Below are 11,368 nucleotides of genomic sequence, written 5' to 3'. Positions count from 1 at the left end.
TTAGAAGTCTATAGAAATATATTTTTAAAATAAAAATCGATGGGAAAAATATCCTCAGGTGAGGATAACAACAATAAAGCACACCGGCTTTCTGTTACTGTGGAATGTACTCTTGCCATTCCCAGCAGCCTAAAGACCAGCCTTCGAGGTCTTCTCCCGTAAGATGCCTTCCTGAAATCTCGTCCTCTCTCCCATGAAACAGATAGGAAATCATGCCTGTGCACCCTTCTCCCCTCCACCCCTCCACTTCATTCTTCTCTCTGGAGAAACGTCCTGGCACTGCTGGTTTGCCTCCCCTCAGCCTACCAGCCCGCTGCTCCTGTATAGCAGGATCCAGTTAATTCCTGCAACCCTCCCTCACCAGTCCCTCCAAGCTTGCTCCCAGGTTCTGATAGGACATTATTTTTCTAGGGCACGAAGCTATGGCTTACATCAGATTTAGGTTAAGAACTGATGTTCCTAGTTTATCAGGACACACAGGATATATATGTATAAGGTACCAAGAAAGTAAGTCTTTCCGAATTCGTGGAAAAGATTAATACTTAATATATTCTAAATAGCATTCGGTAATAAGGAAAAAAGAGAGCAAAGAAAGCCACACATATCAGGTACAAGATTCATTTTTAATGAATTTGATAGTCATGTGCAAATTTGAGCATTAAATACAAGAACTGACATTTAGGTAGAGCTACATCTATTTGAATGAAACCAGATTCTCTAAATACACCATCAACCTGAACCAACTTGATTTTTCTGTGTTTTCCCTCTGCAAATTATGTTCTGATCAAGTAAAACATAATTGAATCCTTGCTTCCCCAGACAGGTGCAGTGTTCCAATATATGTTCAAGGAATGGTATCTTAGATGCCTGGCCACAGTTCCAAGCAGTTCTTGATGCTGGAGTAAATGGATTTAAATAGAAAGTTTTACTCACAGAGCAAAAACTTATCTCCATTCTGGCATCTCTTTACAACCAGCAGAGCTGCAACATTAAATAAGGGTTTTTAACAAGGACCAGTTCTTTCCTTGTAGTGGATGTTCCACACACCACGATTACTGCAAGTAGATTAACACCAGCAGCAGGCATGCGATCTGCTTGGAGTGCACCTACTTACATGAAGCTGCTCATGGGAGCTGGTGATTCACCCAGACATGGATCGCAGATAGGAAAAGAGATTTTACCAATTGAAAAAGAGTAGCTCAAGATCACATTGCGACATCACTGTGAAACATTTAACTTTCTTAAGAAAGTTTAAGTTTAAAATGTACTATCCCCTGCAGCTCAATATAAATAACCATTTACTTCTTTGTAGGAACATGTGGTCAGAATGGGTTTTCCAATCTGATGTAATCCCTGAGCAGCTATGTTAAAAATTAACTTTTTAAAAAGCCCAATAAAAACTACTGTATTAAAAGTCTACCAGAATGTTATAGTGGTTAACATATTTCTGTACAGAAACATTAAAGCTACTTAGAAGCTATCTATCCCTTATTGCTGATCAGAAAAGAGTAACAGTATACATTTCCCAGAAACTCTTTAGGTACTTAAGTTGTACACAATTATTCTGAGAAAGAATTTGTGGAGGGACATGACAAATCACCCCACCTGAAATTTTTTACCAACAGGATGAATTTTTTTTGTTAAAAATACATTTTCTTTTACCAAGTTGGGCTAAACATCCTAGACTTCTATTTAATAAATAAGAAAAATACACTTTAAAAATCTTCTGACAAACTTTCCAGAAGGTCAGCAACAGTAAAAACAAGTCAATCTGAGGAAGAGCCTGCTAAAAGTCTTAAGTATTCAATAAGATAGGGCAGCGATTTCCAACCGGTGTGCTGCAATACCTATTTAGTTAGGGGCACTGACCTCTTTTCCCTTAGATTATAAAACAAACAAACAAAAAAAGACAACAGCCAACACAATAGCTGTCCAGTGGGAATGAATCAAAAGTATATCTAATTTTTGGGTCAGGCTGGCAAAAAAATGTATTTTTTGATGTGCCGCAGAATTTTAGTAATTAGTCCACGTGTGCCACGAGAAGGAAAAGATTGGAAATCACTGAGATAGGGTATACTGGATCTGCCAAATCCCATTTGGCCTAAACGTAAATTTTTCTAACAATTAAGTCTCACGTGCCCGAGCACTAGATAAAAGCTGGACTTTTCAGGGCCCCAGCGTGTGCTGGAAGCCCGAGCAGACCTGACAGGCAGACATCACAGACGGGACAGGCACGGGGAGCTCCAGCAGGCTGGTCTCGAGGAGTCCGCTGGATCCAGAGTGAAGAGACCGTCCGCTGCCCCTGCAGGGTCTCTCAGTTTGGGCCCTTGCACCGAAACTGCATGGTTCACTGTAAGTAATGACCAAAATACTGCACAGGTGTTCAGACCAATTAAGCACATTAAAAGGGCTAAATATTGGCTGCTTCTGGGACAAGACATCCAGTCACTTTTGGTAATTAAATAGCTAAGAAGGACTTTTATTCTCAGAAGAAGAGAACAGGAAGAGACGGCGGAGAACCACCAATTCCCTCTGAGAAATGTAGACACTAAGGGTTAGAGAGTGATGGCCACTTTGTTAGGAAGTAACAAACCCAGGTTGTCCCCAGGTCCCAAAGGAGGAAAAAAAGTAAAATAAATAAGATGCTAGAATATAACCGCCAGATGTTGTGAGTGGGACGAGCCAATGCTGCCTGGTTCTCGTGGACCATTCGTCTCTCCCTCCACCACCACAGCTCTCGGACCAGTGGCCCTGCCAGAAGAGAAGCGGCTGAAATGTAGCCTGGGGTCGTTCCTTCTGCTCACATATTTAAGCGTGCCATTACAGAGGAACAGCCGCTGGTGTGCTGGGGCCATCACCCTCCGGGCCAGAATACCTGACATGATTCAGAAGATACAAATCAACCCTCACCCAGGAGGCGCCCACGTCTCCTGGAAGGACAGGCGAGGATGTCGGCCACAGAAGCACAAGGACGAACATGCTCAGCTCAGCAGCCCGCAGGCCTCCCTCCCTCCTCGTGGAGGCAGCAAGCGCCCACCCCCGAGGACGAGGCTCAGCAGGAGCGGCCGGCCCCTCCCTCTTATGTTTTCTATTGGAAAACGCTGGCCCAGCCGGATGGCTCAGTGGTTGAGCGTTGACCTATGAACCAGGAGGTCGTGGTCTGATTCCCAGTCAGGGCACATGCCTGGGTTCGACCCCCCAGTGTGGGGCATGCAGGAGGCAGTCTATCAATGATTTGCTCTCATCATTGATGTTTCTATCTCACTCTCCCTCTTTGTTCCTCTCTGAAATAAATAAAAACATATTTAAAAAACCCAAAAAACTCTGTACAGCCCTGGCTGGGTTGCTCAGTGGTTAGTGCACTGACCCACAGACCGAAGGGTCTCGGGTTTGATTCTGGTCAAGGGTGCAGGCTTTGGTTGCAGGCTTGATCCCTGACCTGGTTGGGGTGTGTGCGGGAGGGAACCAATCAATCTGTTTCTCTCACATCGATGTTTCTCTCTCTGCCTCTCCCCTCCCACTCTCTGAAGATCAGTGGAAAATATATCCTTGGGTGAGGATTAAAAAAATACTCTGTACAGATAGACATTAAAATAGACCCAAGACAACAGCTCTGTGCCCTCCCACAGTCCCTTCTAGAAAGTCCCTTAGTCTCGGGAACTGGGGATCTTGTGGTACTCAATTCACATTATGTAAAAAGCAGAAAGATGAAGCCAACAATTCATTGTATGTTCATCTTTCATTTTCCCGAACCTCATGACCCCAACCCTATAAGGATTATTGCTCCCTTTGGCATATAAGAAACGGGGGCTCCGAAATTAACTATGTCACCCAAAGTCACCCAGCAAGGACCTGAAGCACAACTTTGATGTTTCAAAGGTAGAAATAGCATCCCCCCGTCTACATGATTCATTCGGCCTAAGGAGTTTAAAGAAGACACTTGTAAGTTCCAGGAAGTCGGGCACGTCTGGTAGGTTAAAACCCGCTGCCTCTTAGGCGCCGAGCGGGCAGTCGGCTGGGAGGACGGCTGTGCCCCTGCTCCCAGGCCGTGGCTCAGCTCCTGCTGGCCCTCAGCTTCCGGCGGAAGTAGTCGGGGGCGGCCTCGTACAGCCACTCGGCGTCCACCACGCAGAGGTCGCGCATGTAGCACTTGTTGGTGTGGAGCAGCTCGGTGTACACCACGCAGGCTGGCTTGCAGTGGAAGAGGACGGACGAGGGGTGGATGGCCACCGGCTGGTGCGTGTCTGTGGTGGCGTAGGTCCCGTCTGGCTGGAGCTCGGCGGTGCTCATGAAGAGGCTGTGAGCCAGGCAGCGGCGGACCGTCTCCATGTCTCCTCGGGACGACAGGATGGGCATGGACATCTGTGTCAGGAGGAAGCGAGGATTGGAGAAGACCCCAGACATACACGCTGCTCACATTGCATCGCATTCGGAACACCCGCACCCAAAATGCAGCCCACACTGCAGGCCTAACAGCGTGGAAGTTGCCATTGGGAGGTGTTTCCTCAAACACCTCAGAGAGCAGCCCGGGCGGAGGAGGTGCCGCTGAAGGAGGGTGAACTGAAAACAGGAAAAGCGCAGCCTGGCGAGTAAGGGCCAGGAGGGAGACGGTCATGTAAGGGGCCAGGCAGACAGGCCTGGTGAGCCAGCACCTGTGCCCATGGAAACACCGGCCAGGAGAGGCAAGGAGAGGCCTTTCCCTCGACTGACCACCTCCTCTCCTGCCTCCAGCCACCTTCCTCTACCAGCTCGTCATTCTTCACCCCTGAAAACCTTCACTGTCTCTACTGCTCCTGGCAAAGCAATGCAGGCTTCCAACTGTGACTCTGTGAATGAGCGAGCTGTCCTGAGCATCTGCGGTCCTCAACGGCCTCCTCCCTCCGGGCCCGTTCCCCAGGGGCCTTCCCACGTGCACCACGGGGAGACAGAGCACCCCTCCGCTCCCCAGCGGCAGTGGCGGTAGTCAGTCTGCAGCTCCCCACCCTTGCCGATGGGCCACGTCACCTTACACCCCAGGCCACAGCGGAACCAGCCAGTGGCTTGCACTGCCTGACCACACCGGCCAGCTTCTCTCTTCCGGCATTTGGAGTCTGAGCAATCCGTTAGGGTTTTGAAGAGGAGGCCAGGGAAAGCAGTCGCTTGTACAGAGGCGGAAGGTGAAAAGGGGGAAGGAGGCAGGCAGAGAGCAACCAAAACAAGAGGCAAGCAGACTCAGAAAGCTGCCCTTGCTCCCAGTGGCCTTTTCTGGTTCCTCATGCCAGTCCCTGTATGGACTGGGGTTGGACTATTTCCTGTCCAGATTCCAAAGGTACCTCTTTATCCCCCCTTTTCCCCTTTAAGGTGGCTCAAGATGTCTTGTTCTTTGCAATCAGCTGATCCTGGCCTGAGGAAGACACTATCTCCTCATCTGTTAGGAGGTAGCTCAGTATCACCGCCTCCAGGAAGCCCAGAGTCCCACTGCTAACTGGTCTCTCCTTCCGGCTGCCAGCTCCACACTCACTGGGCCTGTGCCTTGGGGCATATGACTTAACTTCCTTGGGCTCTAGTTTCATCATTGGTGAAATGGGAATAATAACAGAATCAACCTTACAGCGGGTGAAGTGGGGATTTCAAACAAGGTATCACATAAAAGTGCTTAGAATGGTGCCTTAATAAGTACTTCATAAACAATTTCTATAATTATAATTATCATCAGCTCCCCACAGGAGATATATGCCTATATGTAAGTCAGATTGCCCCTCCAGATTGTTCCTCGAGAAACTTAGTGTCAGTGCAGCTGTACACCTCCGGGACCTTGGCCAGTGTCCGGCGTATAAAGAGGGCGTGGTCAGTCACTAAAGCTTCTTCCATCAGAACAGAGAAGCACCACCTCTATTGTCATGAATACACAGAAAACTCAGGAGGCTGAGATGGTCTGGCAGGCAAAATGTTCAAGTGCAAGAGGGGTTTGGGAAAATGTGTAAAATTCAGAACACAATAGGCTACTTTGAGAAGAAATAGCATTAAATGTTAACAGGCCGCTGGCAGCAGACACAGGCTGGGCACAGGCCACAAGTCTCCTAGGAACGTGCAGTCTGCACTGGGGCTGTCCAGAGAGGCCTGACACACAAAGACAGTCAGCGGAGATGTCTACGACAGCACATGGGCACTTCCTGTGCTCAACAACAGGAGATACTTACAAAACTACCCCCACCTCCGAGTAAAATGCAGTGTCATATAATCATTAATATACACAGGACTTTAAGACATCATGTACTCTAAGAGGAATATAAGCTAACAGAAAACTTTCTGGTAGACAATTTGGCAATAACTATCAAGACCTAATGTCACTATGCATGAATTCACCATTCATTCTATGCGCACTAGGCCACAAACACATATGTCGGAGGATGGTCATTCTGATATAACCTAAACAATCACCCTTGGACTTGGTTAAATAAAATGTAGTGGACACAATGGAAACCTATGAGGTCACTAAAAAGAGTAAGATGGACATAAAAAATACTGAGAGACAGCCCAGACACACTAAGTGTTCAAAACGTCTACCAAATGGAAAAAAGCAAGCTGTAAAACAAAGTGTGTATCATATTTATGTTCTGAAGAAAATGTTATATATATGTATCCATGTGTATATGTACACACACATACACACACACAGGAAAAAATTCTAGAAGGATAAAGGATTGTTAACAGAGGTTTATCTAGAGAGGCAGAGTTATGGGAGACTCTGAAACTTTCTGCATTTTATATCACTATTTTCTGCATTGTATCAACTTGTAAAAATTGTGCACTACTTATGTAATCTAAAAAGAATAAATATATTCCTACTAAAATAATCTTATGATGAATTCTAATAACATTGGAAAATACTTTTACAGAAGTTGAATATAAATGTAACTAAGTATGCAAAAAACATTTAACAAGACTATGAGGAAACAGATCAAAATGGTGAGATGGAATTGTGGATAATTTTCACTTTCTTTCTTATTTAAAAATTTTCATACAGTAAGAGTTTCTTTTGTAATTACTAGCTATAAACAATTAAAAATTTTTTATCTAGAAAAAAGTAATAGCTTAGTCCCTCATAGGACAAGCAGGAAGAAAGAATACCTTTATGCAGATATCCCTCAGCTGGGCTCTGACTTCAGCTACTAGCATCATATTCTTGCTGTTGACAAAATTCTCTTTGCACCAATCCTGAGCAGGAGAAAAAGAGATACCTCAATCCTCTCATTTCTATAATGAAAATAAAATGATTTTTAGAACATAGTTGAATTTAGAGGGAAAACTTTAGCTGCCAAAAATATAGAAAGATATCTTTATATCAAAAAGCATAAACCATAAGAAAAAATATTTAAACAAAAGTAAAACAAAATAATTTTTTTATGTCAAGTCACTATGAAAAATGCTTCAGACTGAGATGTTTGCACTACTACACCCAATAAAGGTAAGTATCTCCAGAATACATTAAAAAACAAAAAGAGCCCTCGCTGGTTTGGCTCAGTGGATAGAGCATCAGCCTGTGACTGAAGGGTTCCAGGTTCAATTCCAGTCAAGGGCATATGCTCGGATTGTGGGCTCAATCCCCAGTAGGGGGTGTGCAGGAGGCAGCCAATCAATGATTCTCTCTCATCATTTTCTCTCTCTCTTCCTCTCCCTTCCTCTCTAAAATAAACAAAAACATATTAAAAATAAACCAACAGCCCTGGCCAGTTGCTCACTGGTTAGAGCATTGGCCCAGGGAAGGAAAGGTCTTGGGTTCAATTCCCGGTCAAGGGCATGTACCTTGATTGCAAGTTCAATCACTGGCCCTGGTTGGTGCACATGTAGGAGGCAACCAATTGATGTGTCTCTCTCACATGGATTTTTTTTTAAATATATTTTATTGATTTTTTACAGAGAGGAAGGGAGAGGGATAGAGAGTTAGAAACATCGATGAGAGAGAAACATCCATCAGCTGCCTCCTGCACACTCCCCACTGGGGATGTGCCTGCAACCAGGGTACATGCCCTTGACCGGAATCGAACCTGGGACCCTTGAGTCCGCAGGCCGACGCTCTATCCACTGAGCCAAACCGGTTAGGGCTCACATGGATGTTTTTAAAAACAAACAAATAAACAAAAAATACAGGCCCTAGCCAGGTCGTTCAGTTGGTTAGAACATTGTTCCGATATGCCAAGGTTGTGGGTTTGATCCCTGGTCAAGGCACATACCATATAAGAACTAACCAATGAATGCATAAATGAGTGGAACAACAAACCGATGTTTCTCTCTAAAATCACTAAATAAAAACATTTTAAAAAAAGAACCTTTTATAAATCAGTAAGAAAAAGACCAACAGTCCAGTAGAAAATAGACTAAGGCTATGAACAGACAACTCACTTTTAATAGAAATGACTTATAACCAATAAACTCATATAAGGATTCTCAGTCTCTTGAGGAATCAAGGCAAAGTAATTGAAACAGCTGAGATACTATTTCTAATCCATCAACTTGGTAAAAATTAAAGTCATTTCAACTAAGCATCGGAGAGGATGGTGGGAAAGGAAGCTCATACATCACTAGCGGGGAGTGCAGAGGGGCTGACAGCTTTGGGGAGCCACGTGCTCGCCAGCAGATCCGCTTCTGAGTGTGGACCCAGAGAAACACTCCCCCTGCACAGACGGTCACAGTGGTGCTGCACGTGGAAACAAGCTGCAAACATCTGTAGCATCCAATGTTCAGATATGAGGTAAGGTATGCTGCCACACGCCACCCTCAGGACAGAGGTTACACAGGGACGGCATTAAAATGCAGAGCAAGTTAAAGCACGCACACCATGGCACAATTACTGATTATCCTGATAAGTGAAATAATAGACCCGTTTTCCCTTGGTCCCAGGAACTGAAATATCATACAAGCAAAAACTACTATGAAGAAAGTCAGGGGCAGGTGGGGAAAACCCATTTTGTAGCTAAGCAACTGGTCACTAACTACTGAACTAATTTGTCCACATTAAATATGAGTTAAACACAAGGGGAGCGAAAGGCAGAAATCGCATTTCTTCCCTGGTACTGTCCCTGTACAAGATCTTGCTGAAATGATAACTGACATTGTTTTTGTGGCTCTTTAGATGCTTCAGCCAAGAAAGGAAGGCCGACATTCCCGAAAAGCGGTATCACTGGAGAAGAGGAACGAGACGGAGCGCACCTTATTTCCACCCAAGTTTTTGAAGGTCCGGTAGATGTTGAGCAGGGTGACGTGATCGCCCTCGCTGGAGATGAACTTCTTCCGGACACCCTGCACTTCATCCCGCCGGGCGGGCGGGTTGTAGAGGACGCTGTCCACGGACAGCAGGGAGACGATGGTCAGTATCTCCTCCGTACAGTGGAATTTGGGGGACAGGAGGATGGTCTGCAAGTCAAAATTGAAAACTGCGTTAACCAAAATTCTTCCTGGCTCTGAATGCAGTATTCCTGTACACTGCTTTTATAGTTCCCCTTCTAAGGGGTTAAAGGGCAGGCGTTTCTAAAACCATGACTGAGTGTTAATGTTACTTGACCTGTTTGTAGAACAAATGATTGTCTTTCCTGAAGGATTCCAAATCCCTTGTGGGTAGGGCTCATGATTTAAAATGAGTTCTAAGCCCACGTAGAACGTAAATCAGTGTTAGATATAAGTGGGAGTGGACAATTATTTAGGAGAAAAGTGAAGGTTAATCTAGAAGCACTGGGTTTCGAAGTCCGCTTTGGGATGGCTAAGCTGTAATGTACAGAAAGGGGACTGAAGAGAGGGCATCATTTACTTTGGCAAATTTGGGCTCTAAGGGAAACGCTGCCATCTTCCTTCCGAGTGGAGTCAGGGTGAGCTGCTCATCCTTGTGCTCCAGAGCACCCAACAGGTCCAGCTGGGCGATGGCCGCCTGAACGTGATCTGAAACACAGACATAAAAAAAAGGAGCCAAAAAATCCAAAAAAGAAGTCACAACTAGTTCAGTGCTTCTGATAACTTTACAACTGATCAAACCACAGCAGAGATCACACCACCACTGTCCTCAGGACACACTTTCAAAGCTGTTAATGACACCACTTCTTCAGTTCAATTCCCTTTTATTTTATTTATTTTTTTGTTAATCCTCACCCAAGGATATTTTCCCATTGCTTTTTAGACAAAGTGGAAGGGAGGGTAGAGACAGAAGGAGGGAAACATCAACGTGAGAGACACATCCATTGTTGCCTCCTGCACACAGCTGGGGATCAAGCCTGCAATGGAGGCATGCACCCTTGACCAGAATCGAACCTGGGACCCTTCAGTGCACAGGCCGATGCTCTAACCACTTAGCCAAACCGGCCAGGGCTCAATTCCCTTTTTAAAGAATGGTCTGCAGAATCCCTCTCCCGGGAGCACGTGCGTGCCTCTCCCTTCCCCTCTCTGCCCAGGAAGGCCATCACTGCTCCCTCACCCGCAAGCTCCAAGGGCCCTTCCTTCACCTCTACAATTTGTTTCCTAAGCCCTTTCTTTTTGTAGAAAGTACTCCTCCTACCTCTGTAATTTACCCAATAAATGTTCTCTTACCAAAAAAAAGAAAAAATGGTCTGCAATTTGGCAATATGTATGTAAATTTTAAAGCCAGCAATGATACACTTAAGAATTTCACCCACAAAGAAAAAATATCAAATAAATAAATAAATATAAAAGAATTTCCCCCACAGACATGCTCACACAATGTACAGGGACCAGTGTCTCTAGAAGCACACACTCCACAACATCAATACCAGGGCCCCTGCTGAGAAGGCCACTATTTACTACTCACTCTTTTATGGTTTTTCATTTTGAACCATGTGAATGCATTACCCATTAAAGAATAAAACGCTCTCCTAAGATGCAATAAATATATACATACTGAGAGGAAACGATCTGTAAAATACATTAGGTGCCCAAAGAATGCACAAATGTCTCAGTCAACGGGAGAATGACTAAGTGCATTTTGCTTTATTCATAGAATGCAATAGCATTTGGTGGTGAAAATGCATCAACACAAACCTTACAAAACAGAATGAATGAAAAGGGAAGGTTACTGAGGAACTGACACAGAAACATGCAAACAGAAACAACACATTGCTTAGGGACACACACCTGCAGAATAACACATTGCAGAAAAGCAAGGGACTGCGAACAAAATGTGGGAGGCGGTTCCCTGAGGGAGTGGGAGGGAAGCCAGTGCGGCCAGAGGGTGCACGGGGCTTCACGGGCGCTGGCAAGGGGTGCACGGGTGTTGGTTTTACTACTCCTTCTACCTTACATATATGTCTTCCTTTGTGTGTACAAATTTAGCAATGAAAAATACAATGCTTTTCTTCTTTTTTTGCTTTCTCTTTTTATTGTATCT

The 11,368-nt window shown here is 45.0% G+C and overlaps 2 protein-coding genes across 2 annotated transcripts in view; both read right to left on the bottom strand.

The window, feature by feature from the left end:
- C1QBP (complement component 1, q subcomponent binding protein) overlaps positions 1-2,882 on the bottom strand; it is a 7,552-nt gene extending 4,670 nt beyond the window's left edge. Inside the window, exon 1 of the mRNA XM_015569212.1 lies at positions 2,876-2,882. Within this exon, the coding sequence (XP_015424698.1) occupies positions 2,876-2,882 (7 nt within the window). The remainder of the gene's footprint in view (positions 1-2,875) is intronic.
- A 1,168-nt stretch (positions 2,883-4,050) lies between these two features.
- DHX33 (DEAH-box helicase 33) overlaps positions 4,051-11,368 on the bottom strand; it is an 18,774-nt gene continuing 11,456 nt past the window's right edge. Inside the window, exons 9-12 of the mRNA XM_006771881.2 lie at positions 9,785-9,912; positions 9,190-9,393; positions 7,111-7,197; positions 4,051-4,362 (exon numbers count right to left, since the gene is read on the bottom strand). Of these exons, the coding sequence (XP_006771944.1) occupies positions 4,054-4,362; positions 7,111-7,197; positions 9,190-9,393; positions 9,785-9,912 (728 nt within the window). The 3' untranslated portion in view covers positions 4,051-4,053. The remainder of the gene's footprint in view (positions 4,363-7,110; positions 7,198-9,189; positions 9,394-9,784; positions 9,913-11,368) is intronic.

Source organism: Myotis davidii, unplaced genomic scaffold (assembly GCF_000327345.1).
Source record: "Myotis davidii unplaced genomic scaffold, ASM32734v1 scaffold925, whole genome shotgun sequence".
Classification (NCBI taxonomy): Eukaryota; Metazoa; Chordata; class Mammalia; order Chiroptera; family Vespertilionidae; genus Myotis; species Myotis davidii.
The sequence above is the reverse complement of the archived record's forward strand: the minus strand, read 5'-3'. Positions and strand labels throughout refer to the sequence as shown.